General features: G+C 46.7%; 1 protein-coding gene across 1 annotated transcript in view; it reads right to left on the bottom strand.

Moving 5' to 3' along the window:
* Positions 1-16,507, bottom strand: part of CAND1 (cullin associated and neddylation dissociated 1) — a 393,750-nt gene that overhangs the window by 130,845 nt on the left and 246,398 nt on the right. The window contains exon 10 of the mRNA XM_078676454.1: positions 14,580-16,073. Coding sequence (XP_078532580.1) covers positions 14,580-16,073 — 1,494 coding nt within the window. The remainder of the gene's footprint in view (positions 1-14,579; positions 16,074-16,507) is intronic.

Here is a 16,507-nt window from a genome sequence, read left to right as displayed (position 1 = left end):
TGGCTCCTGCTCTGGCACAAAACTGGACAAAGGACATGGAAGTATCCTTCACCTCTGTCCAGCCCTGCCTTCTGGGAGGAACACACCCCAGCTGCAGTGACAAGGTCACAGTCATCACTCCTGCATCTTCAGACATCGGTGGGCATTGCTATTCTGTGCCTCCTGGTCATAGACTGTCCCCTATGCTTGTAGGTTCTTCTCTTCAAGAATCCACCCTTGGAGTCTACCAGACTCTTGCAGTCTTCACCAGCGCCATCTTTACAGAAATCCTCCATTGTGGTCTACGGTAGTTTCCGATGTCACTTCGCACCTAGTTTCCCTGGTGTAGATATTCTGGCTACTGGGGTATCCACGGGTGGGGTGACTCTCCAACCTTCTGTCTTCCACTGGATTTCTTCATGGACCACTGGGAAGGGTCCTTGTTCAAAACTACAACCGCGATTTTCCCGCTGACTTTTTATTGAGTACGCAGCTGTATTTCCACTCTGCACACAGCCTCAGTGGGGTTCCTGGGTACATATAATGGGTGGTTCCTTGTGTCCCCAGCTCTTCTGAGTCTCCTAGACCAAGTCCCAACTTCGGTCGCAGTTCGCATTCCACTTTTTTAGTATATGGTTTGGTCTCCCCCTGGAGACCACGGTGTATTGTGCTTACTTACCTATTTGCAATTGAAGTATTGTTGTGTACGTGTGTTGATATCTTCGGGTAGAAGCTATACCAATATGTTAGTGATTGTTGTGTAATAAACAGAGATTTTTATCTTTTTCGTTTACCCCACACTACATGATTAGATCTGGTAAAACTAGCTGCTTAACACTCCTTCTGGATAAGCCTGAAGGCTGTTCCCCATAGCAACGACTTGGAGAGCTCTCTATAGTTGTCTAAGACCACTAAAATCACCATAAGGGTTGTCTGGATTAGTGCATGGTGCTTCACGTAAATAAGTGTGCACCATATACTAAGCCAGCCTCCTACAATGTTTTAATTTATTATGCAAATCATGATCTTAAGGATCGACAACTAGTCAGATTTCAGGGCTCCTGACGATGCCTGGCCTTAAAATGTTGTTGTTGGAATGTACTCCGGTCTTACATCAAACCCTGCTCGTTCTTTTTGGACAATTCTTTAAAAAGCAGTTGTAAAAATTTTTACCCCATTGCAGGCTAGGGGAATAGAGTTGCCACTTAACCAGGTAATTACCGCTTTTCTGCCAGAGCGGATTTTCAGGTTTCAAAGAATTGGTTTCAGGAGTTCTTTCCTTTGTTCTAAGGGCCCAGACATGCACAGAAAACATGGGCTAGTGACTCTGCGTTGTACCCACAAAGTTGACAGGTTCGATTTTGCGACTTTTGTTTCCAGGAGGGTACAAGGTCTTTAGTCCCCATGGTATCAAAATGAAATAGCATAAAATGATGCTTTAAAACGTGAGAATAGTGGGCTGGTAAATACTCCCGAGGTCGAAGTTTATTATTTGAGTTTATCACTGTCCAAGCGTGTCGTAATTGTACAATTGTATTTTTGTCTGTTATATAAGTCAAGATCAGAGTTGATGCATTGATTGCACGACTGAATGCAGCTTTTCCTATGCTCGCTGCCTGAGGCTTCTTGCATGCCAAGATCCTTAATGGTCTGGGTTAGAGGGTTGCCCAATGAGTCTTTTAGGTTGCCAAGTTGTTGGGTCACGATTTCCTGCCAGCATAAGTTGTTAATAGAGCTCATTTCAGAAGCACGCAAACTCCAGCATAGTTTAATGTAAGCACTCTTGCGTTGAAATACTTGATTTTTCAAACCAAACTCTAGGCGTATTTGTGCTGGTGAGGCGATTTTCGAATGTGAAACACAGATTTATAAACTTTTGTTTGAATTTTATTAAGAGTAACTGCTTTGGATCCTCGCATAATTTCTGCGCCATAGGACACTGTTGGCACTAACCAAGCTGACATTACGGAGAGCAGATGGCTAAACAATGGACAACTCGGTTACTGCTTTAGTAGTTTAAATCCGTAGGTTACTGACTGTGCTTCTGCCTTAATAGTGTCTACATGGTGTTGATATGATATGATATAAAAGTTTTATAACGCGCACTAATACTCGAGAGTGTCCTGGCGCGGGTGAGCTAGAGCAGAAGGGAGGTCAGTTAGGTGGTCTGGCTAAACAGATGCGTTTTAAGGCGTTTTTTTAAAGAGATGAAACTCTTGAGTTGACTGAAGATCAGTAGGGAGCGAGTTCCAGGCTGCTGCGGCTTTAACAGACAGTGACTGGCCTCCCAAACGGACTCTGTGGAAGTGTGGGACAATCACCCAGCGAAGGGAGGTAGATCGCAGAGGACGGTTATGTACATAGAAGGCAAAGCGCTTCCTAAAATAGGTAGGACCGAGTCCATACAGGGCCCGATGGACCAGGGTAATAGCCTTAAACTGGACACGCTGCATCACGGGCAGCCAGTGTAACTCCCGTAAATATTGCCTAGCAATGGTTCGACTTGGGGCATTGTGCAAGAGTCTAGCCGTGGCATTCTGTATCGTTTGAAGCTGTTGCAACAGGTAGCCAGGTAAGCCAATGAACAGAGCATTTGAATAGTCGAGCCGCGAGAGGATAAGAGCACGAGCAACTGCCTCCTTGGCTACTCTCGGAAGCAGAGGGAAGATCCTTCTAAGTATTTTGAGGGTTCCAAAACAGACCCCGGTCAGTTTTTTAACATGGTCAATAAACCGCAGGTCCTTGCTGAACCACACCCCCAAATTTTTACAGGTCCGTCATCAAAGCGCGGACAAGGAAATTGAGACGGCCAGAGAGATTGTCTGAAGTCCGGGGAAAACTGGCCGTACAAAAGAACCTCATACTTATCCTCCTTACACTTCAAAGAAGCCTGGGCTAACCAGCAGAATACAGAAGCTAGGCACGACTGCGCGATGGTGGTGTCCAAATCCGGGCCCTTCCAAGTGAACAGCAGCTGAGTATCATCAGCATATGCTAACACTTTAGCACCAAACTTCTCCGCCAGATAGACCGGAGGGGTTAGGTAGATATTAAATAAAAGGGGGCTCAGAGTGGAGCCCTGCGGAACCCCCGTAGCCAGGTTCCTAACCGAGGAAGAACAGGAGGCCATACAGACCTGCTGCGTGCGGTGGTCCAAAAAATACTTGACCCACTCCCAGGCAAGGTCAGAGATACCAACGGCAGAGAGCCGAGCCAAAAGCCGCTGGTGGGGCACCGTATCGAAAGCGGCAGAGAGGTCGAGTAAAATCAGGGCCGCCCTACCGCCCCGTCAAGACACTCCCTGATCGCCTCCGACGTGTTTAAACGTCATTCGATGATACAGGGTTGCACATACAAATGTTTCTATCTGAATAGGTCTGAAATGTGATGTTTTTAATCAGATAATGAATCGGAGGCATATCAGAAAGAATTTCGTTTCACCAGCAAATTATCCGTCAATTCATCAGCAAAGTTTGATTCCTTGCACAGGGGCACAGACAGCACTGCTATACATTTCTTTAAGCCTACTTGCATCATATTTAATCATAAAGCGTTTAACTGTACACTGTCAGTTAATGTTAAATGAATTCAAAGGCGGAGAAACTCTGAATGCATGCAATCAAAACATTTCTTGAATACATTTTCACATGTAGAGCAATTGTAAAGCTAAACAAGCCTCTAAAAGGATAATGTTACTTACCCATTAAGCATCTATTCTTGGTATGTAGAGCAGTAGATTCACATGCTTTGCATACCCCTGCTCTCTAGTGTTGGGTCCGGATGTTTGCAAGTTGCTTTTCTTCGAAGTCGTCTTTCTTACTCACTAGGTAAGGTGACTCCTCCTTTCGGTAATAGTGCGCGTGGTCATAGACTCCATTGTTAGATTGTTTTCCCGCAAGAGGGTGAGAATGGAGTAAGTAAGTGCAGTATAGAGATGTCCATGCGTATAGATGTATAATGAGTACTTCAACAACTACAGGCGGGTGGACGCATGTGAATCTACAGCTCTACAAGCCAATAACATGCGCTTACTGGGGAAGTTCGAGGCGTGTGTGCTGTAGATACACATGCTTTGCAGAGACTAAAAAACAGTATACTCCCAAAGCGGTGGCTAACCTATATATGTTGCAGTTGTTTGGAATAGTGTTTTAAGTACTGCGTGGTCTACACTAGCTTGTTGTGCTAAAACATCTACACAAGTGTTGGATAAATGTGTGTGGTGTAGATCATGTAGCTGCTTTACATATGTCAGCTAGAGGGATGTTATCTAAAAAGGCTACAGAAGTCCCTATTTTGCAAGTGGAATGCGCTCTAGAGGGTATAGTCAATGTCCTTGGCATTTAACAATCCATCTCGCAATACCAGATTTAGAGATAGGATTGCCTTTATGAGGTGGAGCAAATGCTACAAATAGTTGTTTTGCGTAAGTCCTTTGTTCTATCTAAGTAATACAATAAAGCTCTTTTAACATCAAGCGTATGAAGAGCGTGTTCTGCTACAGAATCACGTTGAGGAAAGAAAACTGGTAACTCAACCGATTGATTTATATGAAAGCAGAATCTACTATGGGAAGGAATTTGGGATTGTTACGGAGAACTATCCTGTCTTTGTGTAGCTGAAAGATAGGTGTTTCTAGAATTAATGCCTGTAGCTCACCAACTCTCCTCAGGGATGCGATGGCAATGAGGAAAACAACCGTCCATGAGAGAAACTGCAAAGGGCATTTGTGCAATGGTTCAAAAGGTGGGCTCATGGGCCTTGTGAGGACAATGTTGAGATTCCAGACTGGGGCAGGAGGAATCCTTGGTGGTATTACCCTTTTTAAACCTTCTATAAAAGGCTTGATTACTGGAACTCTGAATAGTGACAGATGTTGCCTATTTTGTAAGTACGTAGATACAGCTGCAAGGTGCAAACAAATAGACGTGTAAGCCAGGCCTGTTCGTTGTAAATGTAACAAATAATGTTTTCGAAGTGTCTAAAGGATTGATTTTGTTGTTGTTGCAATATACCGCAAATCTTTTCCATTTTGCAGCATAGCAAGGTCTGGTGGTAGGCTTTCTTACTTCTTTTAGAATATTCATACAGTCTGGTGGTAAATTTAAGTACCCAAACTATGACTTCAGGAGCCAGATTGCTAAATTTAGTTCTTTGGGATTTGGATGTCTGATTTCTCCACGGCTCTGTGTGAGAAGACTGGAGTTCAGGCGTAGTTTTTAATGTGGAACTAGTGACAGTCCAACAGGGTGGTGTACCATGGTTGATGAGCCCATGTGGGAGCTACTAGATTTAGTGTGAGGGATGTTTGCCTGATCTTCCACACCACCCATGGAATGAGCGGGAGAGGTGGAAAAGCGTAGGAAAATATCCCTGACCAGTTGATCCATAGGGCATTGCGCTTTGATTGCGGGTGCGGGTACCTGGAGCCGAAGTTTGGGTATTTCGCGTTTTCGGCCGAGGCAAATAGGTCTATTTGTGGAAATCCCCACTGATGGAAGTACGGAAGGAGAACCTGGGGGTGAAGTTCCCACTCGTGAATTTGTTGCCTTCTTCTGCTGAGGAGATCGGCAATCTGGTTGTTTACTCCTGGCAGATGTTCTGCCAGGAGATAAATGTTGTGATGGATCGCCCAATTTTAAATGGCTTTAGCGAGTGTTGACAGTTGGAGAGAGTGTGTCCCCTCCTTGCTTCTGCACATAATACATTGTGGTCATGTTGTCCATCCGGACTAGGACAGTTTTGTATACAAGATGAATCTGAAAAGCTTTGAGTGGCTCCTAGGTAAGACTATCTGTGAAGGCGACAAGTGAGATTTTTGTGCATGGATAGTAAAGCCCAGTCAATGAAGTAGATCTATTGTGATCTGTGTGTGTTGCAGACAGTTCTGGTGAGCGCTGGCTTTGATGAGCCAGTCGTCCAAGTAGGGGAAGACATGAATTTGTTGTCTTCTGACATGAGCATCGACTACTGCCAGGCATTTGGTAAAAACTCTGAGGGCTGTAGTCATTCCGAAGAGAAGCACCTTGAACTGGAAGTGCTTGCATGCTATCACAAATCTGAGGTATTTGCGATGAGCTGGATGAACTGGACCATGAAAAGATGCGTCCTTTAAATCTAGATTAGACAAAGTCTGATGTTTGTAAAAGTGTGAGTACATGTTGAAGTGTCACCATGTGAAAATGCTCTGACAGTATGTAATGGTTTAGCTCTCTCTGATCTAAACTAGGTCTCAGGGAACTGTCCTTTTTGGGGATGAGAAAGTAGAGAGAGTAAACCCCTGAGCCCTGGTACTGTATTAGAACTGGCGCTATTGCTCCTTTTAGTAAGAGAGACTGACCCTCTTTTTTTAGCAACTGTAAGTGTTCTGTAGATAACTTGTGATAACGAGGGCGAATGTTTGGGGATTGCTGCTAAGCTCCAGGCAATAACCATGTTGTATAATTCCAAGCACCCATTTGCCTGATGTTTTAGACTGCCAAATGGGGAGGAATTGTTGAAGTCTTCCCCCGACACGTGTGGTATAATCGGGGGGAAGCATGAGCAAGTCACTGTTTGTTGGGGGAAGGAGAGTTACGGGGTGTGTTACACTTACCCATACCTTTGAAGTTGTTGCCTCTATAACCTCCTCGGAAAAAACCTCTGGAGGGAGAGGACTGGTTGTTAACTTTGTAAGCTGAGGTATTTTGATCTGGGGGTGTGGTTTTTGACCCACCTCTGTAAGAGGAGCGACTAAAGGAACCTCTGCTGGATGCAGTCTGAAGTGCTCCCATAGATTTAGTAACTTCGGTGTCCTTTTTCATTTTCTCTAATGACTGGTCAACACTGGGGCCGAATAAGTGTTCCTTATCAAATTGTGTGGTAAGGAGGGATTTTTTGACCTCCGGTTTAAAACCTGAAATCCTTAAACAAGCGTGTCTCCTGAGTAGGATGCTGGTGTTAACCTCTCTAGCAGCGGTGTCTGCAGCATCTAGAGCACAACGAACAGAGTAATTCGAAATAAGCTTACCCTTATTCACTAAGTCTTGTGCCTTAGCCTTATGCTCGTCAGGGAGATATTGAAGCAATTGCTCTATTTCGTCCAATGTGCTGTCATATCGAACTAAAAGGCATTGGTTATTTGTAATGCGCCATTGATTTGCTGCCTGAGCGACTATGCGCTTGCCAGAAGCATCAATTAGTTTGGACTCTCTATCTGGCGGAGGAGCATTGTGCTGATGTTTGATCATTTGCTCTCTTACGAGCATTGGATACGACTAGGGAATCTGATGGCACTCGTCCCTTAATAAAAATGGGGTCTGTAGGCGAGGCCTTATATTTATTGTCCACTCTCAATCAATCAATCAAGCATTTATAAAGCGTGCTACATACCCGTAAGGGTCTCAAGGCGTTGGGGGGTCAGGAGGGGGGGGCTGCTACTGATCGAAGAGCCAGGTCTTGAGAAGTCTTCTGAAGGCCAGCAGGTCCTGGGTCTGTCGTAGGCTGGCCGGGAGATCGTTCCAGGTCTTGGCGGCGAGGTAGGAGAAGGATCTGCCGCCGGCGGTGGTTTTCCAGATACGGGTAACTGTGGCGAGGGCAAGGGTGGCAGAGCGGAGGTTGCGGGTGGGGGTGTGGAAGCTGAGTCGGTTGTTGAGGTATGATGGTCCGGTGTTGTGTAGCGTGGATGAGGAGTTTGAAGGTGATCCTCTTGACGACTCGTAGCCAGTGCAGGCCTCTCAGGTGGGGTGCGATGTGGCTGCGTCGGGTGACGTCGAGGATCAGTCGTGCTGAGGGGTTCTGGATTCGTTGTAGCCGTCTCAGGAGCTTGGCTGTTGTTCCTGAGTAGAGGGCTTTTCCGTAGTCGAGTCTGTTGGTGATGAGGGCCTGGGTGACGGTTTTTCTCGTGTCGGGAGGGATCCACTTGAAAATCCTGCAGAGCATTCGGAGGGTGTTGAAGTAGGACGCGGAGACGGCGTTGACTTGCTTGGTCATAGAGAGGGAGGAGTTGAGAATGAAGCCCAGGTTGCGTGCGTGGTCGGTGGGTTCTGGGGGGTGTGCCTAGCGATGTGGGCCACCAGGAGTCGTCCCAGGCTGATGGGGTGGGTCCGAGGGTGAGGACCTCCGTTTTGTCTGAATTCAGCTTCAGTCTGCTGTCCTTGATCCAGTCGGCGATGGCTTTCATTCCTCTGTGGAGGTTGGCTTTGGTGGTATTGGGGTCTTCGGTGAGGGATCTGATCAGCTGGGTGTCGTTGGCGTAGAAGATGATGTTGAGGTTGCGTTGTCGTGCGACGTGGGCGAGTGGTGCCATGTAGATATTGAACAGCGTTGGGCTGAGGGATGATCCCTGTGGAACGCCGCAGATGATCTTGGTGGTCTTGGAGCGGAAGGGTGGGGGACGGACGCTCTGGGTTCTGTCGGAGTGCAAGGATGTGGTCCAGGCAAGGGCCTTCTCATGGATTCCGGCGTCATGGATGCGTGCTGTTAGGGTGCGGTGGCAGACCGTGTCGAAGGCTGCCAATAGGTCCAGGAGGATGAGGGCGGCTGTTTCTCCTTTGTCCATGAGGATCCTGATGTCGTCGGTAGCGGCGATGAGGGCGGTCTCGGTGCTGTGGTTGCTGCGAAAGCCGGACTGGGATGGGTCCAGGATGTTGTTGTCTTCGAGGTTGCGGGTCAGCTGTCTGTTGACGATCTTCTCCGTTACTTTCGCCGAGAAAGGGAGCAGGGGGATGGGCCGGAAGTTCTTGAGGTCGTTGGGGTCCGCCTTGGGTTCCTTCAGTAGGGCGTTGATCTCGGCGTGCTTCCAGCTCTCTGGGAAGGTTGCTGTCTCGAAGGAGATGCTGATTGTTTTCCGGAGATGGGGTGCGAGGGCGGTGCTGGCTTTGTTGAAAACGTGGTGAGGGCAAGGGTCGGATGGGGACCGGGAGTGGATGGAGTTCATGGTCTTGATGGTGTCTTTGTCGCTGACGTTGGACCAGGCGGTCAGGCGACTCGTGCGGGTGGTGGTCGCAGGGGTGGTGTTATGTTATTTTATTTTTATATAGCGAAAATCACCACTGGTCTCTAAGCGCTTTGCAGAAAAGGCACAGCTCATTGGCGTCACCGGGCTTAAATGCAGCGGGACGGCACTACGCCAATACTAATGATTCCTTTCGCAGATACTCCGGCAGATCATTCCAGATCTGTGGAAGGAGGACTGAGAAAGCTCTGCCCCCTTTGGTTTTAAGATTATACCTAGGAGAGGCCAGTCTAACGGCCTCTCCTAGGTGGTCTCGGCGGTGGATGTGGGGGTGGCGGTGTTGAAGCCGTCGTGGATGTCGGTGATCTTGTGGTGAAAGAAGGTGGCCAGTGAGTTGCACAGGTCTTGTGATGGTGGGATGTCGTTGGTGTTGGAGCTGGGGTTGGAGAGTTCTTTCGCGATGTTGAAGAGTTCTTTTCTGTTGTGTGCGTTGCTGTCTAGGCGGTCCTTGAAGGCGGTCCTCATGAGTTGGTGGTGTCTGCGGGTGGCGTTCTTGTGGGCTGTGTAGCTGTCTGGTGTTCGGTCGCTGAGAAAGCTCTTTTCCAGCTTCCGACAGGTGCGCTTGGAGGTCCGGAGGTCTTCGGTGAACCATGCGGCTTTGTTGTTGGTGTGATTAGTGGCGGAGGTCTTGAGTGGGGCGAGGGTGTCGGCGCAGTCGTTGATCCACTTTTTGAGGTTGATGGCGGCGGGGTCTGTGTCGGTGGGTGGTCCCAGGGCGAGGGTGGTGGTCAGTTGGTCCTCGGTGACCTTTCTCCAGCAGCGGCGTGGCATCTGTTGGGTGCGGTGGTGGGTTTCCTGAAGGTGAAGTGGACGCATCTGTGGTCTGTCCAGTGGGGTTCGGTGGTGTGGGGACTTGCGGAGAAGATGGGGTCCAGTGTGTGTTCAGCGGCATGGGTGGGTGTCGTCACCAGCTGTTTGAGTCCGAGGATGGCAAGGTTGTCGATCAGGGCGGTGGAGTTGGCGTCGTCGTTGTTCTCGGGGTGGAAGTTCAGGTCCCCGAGGAGGATGTAGTCTGTGGAGGTGAGGGCGTGGGTGCTGATGAGGTCGGCAAGGAGTCGCTGAACTGCGGTCGGGGTCCGGGTGGTTTGTAGACGAGTGTTCCTCTGAGGGTGGTGTTGGGGTCAGTGTGGATCTGGAAGTGCATGTGCTCGGTGGTGGTGAGGGTGTCGTCGGTGTTGGTTGAGACTCTGAGGGTGTCCTTGTGGATGATGGCGATTCCCCCTCCCACTCCGTTGGGGCGGTCTCTGCGGGAGATCTTGTAGCCTTCTGGGATGGCTATGGCGATGTCTGGTGTTGAGGTGATGTTCAGCCAGGTCTCCGTCAGGAAGGCGACGTCGGGGGTGGTTGAGTCTAGGAGGTCTCAGAGTTCGATGGCGTGCTTGCGAGAGGAGCGGGTGTTGAGGAGGATGCATCGTAGGTGGTTGGGTTCTCTGGTTGATGGTTTGGCGGGCCGGAGGCTGGTGAAGCTGCAGTTCCGGCAGGTGAAGGATCCTTGGGAGCGCCTCGGGGTGGCCCGTTGGCAGGAGTGATCTCGTCCAGGGTTGAGTGAGTGGAGGGTGCCCGAGTCGTAGTACTGCTGGTGGTGTGGCAGCTTCGGGGTCCAGGGGTTCTGGCACTGGGCGCGATCCCGGCGGCAGACGGTGGCAGACGGGCGCAGACGGGCTTGACTTTGGTGTGCCTTCGGCACGCTAGCGGTGCTTCCGCGCGGCGTCCTCCATAGAAGGCGAAGTGGGAGGGAGGACCAGCTGGGAGGCGGGGCGGCGAATGGGCGGCGGGAACGGCTCGCAGAAGGAAAAAGGGGTGGGGCCGCAGGGGAGCAGCGGCGGGAAGCGTGGACGGGAATAGAGCGGTGGGGTACAGAAGAAAGGGGGCGCTTGGGGGAAAACAGGAGATACAGTTATGGGCAGAGAAGAAAAACGAGAAATTAGGCCGAAAAACAGAACAGAGTCAGGGGAAGAGTACACCAGCAGCGAACTCACGGCAGCGGAGGGCAGCACGTGGGAGTCACGAGCGCACAGGAGGAGCCGTGTGGCGTGGGGAGCGACCTGGCCTGAGAGCAGGGACGAGGGTCGCCACCATCTGCCACTAGTTCCTGGCCCTTTTTTCCTGTTTGGCTCAAGAAGTGTTTAATGCACTCTTCTATTTGCTCTGAAAGGTGTCAATCATAACGGCAGAGCAAGCAGACGGAGTTGGCGGTCAGGGATGTGGAATTCCTATAGCCCGACGCCCAGGACATATTTTTTGGGGTCAAGGGAAACAAGTTTTAATGTGCATTTTGTCCTTGAGACAAGCAGACCCAACCCCCTGCTGCGTAAACCCTTTGACTGCCAGTTTGCAGTACCACATTAAGGCTCAGGGAAGGGCACTGCCTGCAGTTAAGTTAATATTTGTGTGCATATGTTAATGCTGTTCAAACTTGTATTCATGGTTCATTAATTGAGAGCCTTTATTATTAGGCTGAGCGCTCTCAGTAAATGTAAGTTCTGACTACACTACGGACAGTGGTTCCAGTATAAAAATGTGGACACACGGTTTCAAAGTTTAGCAATATGAGGCTATGCGTAATGCTCCCAGAATGCTCTCTGATTAGATGCAAAAATTTGCATTAGTTTGAAAGCAAGATTAATGATTCTTTGCTTTCAATACAAAATGTTCCTAAAAAATGAAAGTAGGAAAAAAAGTTTTTGCTAAACTACTGTAAAATTTCAGTCACCATTTCTTTTCAGCATCATTTTGTAAAATGTGTTGATGCATGGTAGTATTTATTCAAAATATTTATATTTGAAAATCAGTGTAACCAGTTTTAATAAGATTTTGGGAAACAAAAATAAACAAGCATTGGCAAAGTCAGTAGGTCTGAAATGGTAGTCAGCTTTTAGTTTTGGCAATGCGTGACTTGTTTTGGCATGGTTTTTGTAAACCCTTATTGATGTGAGAGCTGACAGACCCACACCAATATAACAAACATTGGTAAAAGCAAAAAGAGTTTTTGGTCTAAACAAAGCACACACTGAACAAAACTACTTTGTGTGCCGATATGCTCCTTGTGAAAGAGCTGAATGCTGTCACTTACCGTGAAGCCAGCCGATACAGAGAGAGCATTTTAATAAACACAAAAGCTCATGGGTAACTCCTGACCAAATTAGGTGCCCAATTATTAAAGAAAGTCTCAAAAGTGCACCCTTGGTATATATCCTTGCATTAAGGGCAGCTATATGGCTTTCGTGAATTCACAAGAATTTACAGCAGTAGGGCAAGAAATAGTACTCCTAGAAAATGTGTGAACTGCATTTTAGCGTAAGCAAATATGCATGTGTCGATTTGCTCATACGAACACCTGAGTGTTTGCAAGTTTATTTTCCCTCCAACAACTTTTTTCTCAACTCTGGAAGAAGGTTTACATCTGTCATTGTCAGGAGTAATTTTCCAACATTTATCAGTATTGGAAAAGATTAGAGAAGAGTTGTTGAAAACCCTTAAAACATGCAAGTTATTAGGTTTGCAAAGACTCAAAAGGACATTCCAACCCCGGAACTATTGTTTACCTCTACCTTCAGTCCCAGTATGTAGATCTGCGGTAATGTAGCAACATAAAGGGATTGCTAGAATTCAAACACTACTATGGTATGAGCCCTGGCATAATCAGAGACTCTATATAAGAGCTCTTTTATAATGAGAATGCTGCCATAATTTGTCGCCGCACAACATGGCACCAAAGGGAGAAGTGGATTTTGTTACAGGACAAGTAGATTTATGAAGCAACCTGCCCCATGGACAAGTAGATATTTTAATAAATTCCTCACCCCATGGCGGTTAATCAGTGTATAGTGCCAAAGATGACTACACACTTTCCTGCTGTGTAAACCCTTTTGGTCTCCTTTTTTCATGCGGGCGGGTGGGGGAGCTGACGTGGTGTCGGGTCATATGGAGGAATCTCAAGCTGCTTGTGATGTGCCTTCCTTCCTTGCTGTATGGACTACGGAAGTCGGGAGGTACTGGCCTCATATGTACACGAGATCATCAGGGGCTGCCTTGAATTCTTTTTATTTAACAGTCATGGTGCAACTATCCTATTCTACACTGGTTACTTAAAGATGTTCTTGGAAGATTTTAGCATGCCCTTAAACATAGGCAGATACTGCATCGAGTCCTCCTTTTTGTAGAGGCTCTATAAGAAGTCAGTACAGAGTGACTGAGATAGGTAATGTGGAAAGTGAGGTTGGGGAGATGTGCAACGGCTTTGGTGTGGTGAGGGTGGCGGGGATGGAGTACAACTTTAAGGGGTAGGGCAATTTGAAGGGGGTAGTCTCCATGACCCCTACCTCACCATTTGAAGACCAAAGTTGTCCTTTTCCCGTCCGACGTCAATGTTTGATGATATTTCTTCGACAATCTTATTTTTTCAAGTTTTTGGGGAAAAAATAGAATTTTCTACGGCACTTCCAGTCTTGCTTCCAGGCCTAATGACGGAAAAAAGAACCTGAAGAAGACTATCTCGCATGCATGTCGACCTCCAGGATATCGCCTGACGTCACACTGAGGACGCACCTGCCACCAAATGGTGGTCGACAGCGACCAAAACGAGGGGAAAAAAACAAAGGCAATTCCGGCCCCAACCATTAGGCGTAATAGTGCAGTGTGAATCCAGAAAAAGATTCACGCTGCAAAACTGTAAAGGGTATGGGGCACTCACAGTGGGCTGGTGGCTCTGTCACTAGCCCTCATTGGAATGGGAGGGGTGAGTGGTTCAAAGGAAGACTTTAAGGCAAGACCCCTTTTTGCTGGAATCCTGAAGAATTTGTGAAGGAGGCCTTGTACAGATCTTCCCTGTTGAAGGGAGAATGTACATGCTTATTTGCGCGGAGTCCAGGATGTCAGAGCTGAAGCATTAGTTGTCCTTCTCTAGACTCAGAACTGAGGGTCGAGAGATTTTTCAGTGCTGAAAGGGGCTTTGTGGTGACTCAGGCCAAGAAAGTGGCATGGTTCGGCACCCAGTGCTGAAGGCTTACTCCTCGTTGAAAGATGGTGGCTCACCAGTGTAATCCAGCACACAGCAAAGAGTAATTCTCTTGAAGAGCAAGCAAACCAGATCTTTATTTTTGCTGTCAAACACTTGAACACTCATATTTATGAAATACGCTTGAAAATTTTAATACCCACGCATATCTTTTCACATTCATTTGTGATTGTTTCAAACCCTCTATTTTGAAAACTGAATACAGGAGGAAATAGCAAGTTAGAGCTTGTTTCAAATCCAAAATTTAGACTCATTGAAGAATTAAGGTTCATGTAGGAATACACAGATTACAACCTTTAAACACACAATATAAATCCCCTACTAAATAACATTAGTATCTGACAGAGGGTTCAATCATTTACTGCAGTATTGCCATTCATGCCCAATGGTAGTTAACTATTTACAAATAAATGTTCTATTTTGCTGCAACCAGACAATGATTTGCAAATCAAACAAATAATTTGTGCTACTTGCAAATGAGCAGCCACAACCTCAAGACACAAACTTAGTGCAGAACATAATTTACAAACTCAATAACATTTCACAATAGCATGAAATGTAATTAAAAGAACAAAGTAGTCTATTACTCACCAGAAGCCAAGTATCCTTTAAGTCGTGGCAGCAGAGTCTCTGGATCGATTAAAGTAAGCTTACCCAAGCACTCAGCGACAACATTTCTGGTCCCCTCTTCCGCACATTCACAGTGTGTAAGCAGTAAGGTCCAAATACTTTCAACATATGGTTTGAGACCAGATACTGATGCAGAGCCAATAATTTCTTTGAGAGAGTGGAGTAAAAGATACTGCCTCTTCGGTTGGCCAGTGATTTCTTGTAAGACGAAGGGCAGATACTCTGGAAGATTCCCAACACTGATACTACCTAGTGCATAGGATGCTGCAGACTTAACTTCTTCACTTGACGACGAAAAAGCATCTAATATTACAGCCTTGAGCTCAATTTGCCCACTAAGGTCAATATGATGTCCAACCTCTCCTAGTGAAAGTAAAGCCAAAAGACGAATAGAATCAGTGGACCTAGAATTCTTTACATCTTGAATGAACTGGCCAACAACAGCTGGTCCTTCTTTTGGGCATGCTCGGGTAAGTGCTGCTACACATTTGGCAATGGAATAATAGGACTGCTTGTGGGTAAGGGATGTGGTCTGTGCGTATACTGGGCCTGTCAACATTCGTAATAAATCCATATATCCCAAATTAGCAGTTCCAGTTACAACTAGGGCTTGAAAAAATTCTAACATAGCACTAAGGGCACCTCCTTGAAGCAGAGGTGATCTTACTAGCCCAATTAGCTCAGTCAGGATGGAACCACTAATCTTGGAAAGAGAAGACGGATATACAGTTGCCAACGTTGTGAGAAAGCTGATGGCCATCTGGGAGACATGCATATCACTTTCACTGATAAGAGGTGGAAGCTCATCCAGTACAGCATCTATCATCGAAGCAGTTAGGCAATCACTGTAATTTTGAATTAATATGTCCAGAGCTGAGAGTGTACTGAGCTTTAAAGCACGCTGGTTCTTACGTAGAAAAGATGCAAGAATAGGAACTGCTTCTCCAAGAATTGGTCTCAGATCGATCTTCAAAGGAGATCCAGCAATTAATGTCAGTGCTTTCACAGTGGTTAACCGTGTTATCTCATTCTTGAGTCTTTCTAAGAAGATCTGCAGTGTGCTAGGCAAGTCACTTCCCAAATTGTCTCCAAGACTGCAAATAATTTGACCCATGCAGGAGATGGCCCGCTCTTTCACTTCCTGATCAATGTCTGCAGCTTTCAGGCGCTTGATAGTGCAAGTAAAGAGATCTTTGATGTACGGAGTAGAGTCAAAAAGAGAGGTTTGGTCTAAAGGACGAATGACTTTAACAACTTGCTGTGTAACCAAGAGGGCTTCAGAGGTGATCTTGTAAAATGGATCTCCAACACAGGCCACAACGGGGGGCACCAACGCTTGAACATGAGGGTGGAAAACATGTGGTGAATGGTTACAGAGGATCACATACAGACAAGATAAGGCGTCTATCTTCAAATTGGATGAGCTGGACTTGTCATTTAAAGAGAAGATGATACCTGAAAACAAAATGAAGAGGTAAAATGGCGTATGAAACAAATGCAGCTCAAATACGATTTTACATTTAACATTAAAAAAATCTCCTAAATGCAGTCCGTAGATAGTACATTTTTGCTTAGGAAGGAAAGGAAAATGTTACTCACCCTATAACGATCGGTTTAAATTGTGCAGTGCTGTAGATTCCAATACTTTATGCACTCCTACCACCTAGTGTTGGGGACAGGTGTTGCAAGTTGTTTTTGTTTGAATGGTCTTAAGGATCGAAATATCTCCTGATCCCTCCCTTATCCAACAATGGACCAGACTAAATACTACATCGAAATACTTTCCCCACCGGGTAAGTAGAATTAGTGGAGTATAGTGAAGTAAGACATAACATATGCAGTGAGTATTGTGACTAACCAAAGTAAATACCTGAATCATCACTTTCTTT

This window comes from Lissotriton helveticus, chromosome 1_1 (assembly GCF_964261635.1).
Source record: "Lissotriton helveticus chromosome 1_1, aLisHel1.1, whole genome shotgun sequence".
In the NCBI taxonomy this organism is placed as follows: Eukaryota; Metazoa; Chordata; class Amphibia; order Caudata; family Salamandridae; genus Lissotriton; species Lissotriton helveticus.
Note: the sequence above shows the minus strand (reverse complement) of the source record. Positions and strands in the feature narration are given on the sequence as shown.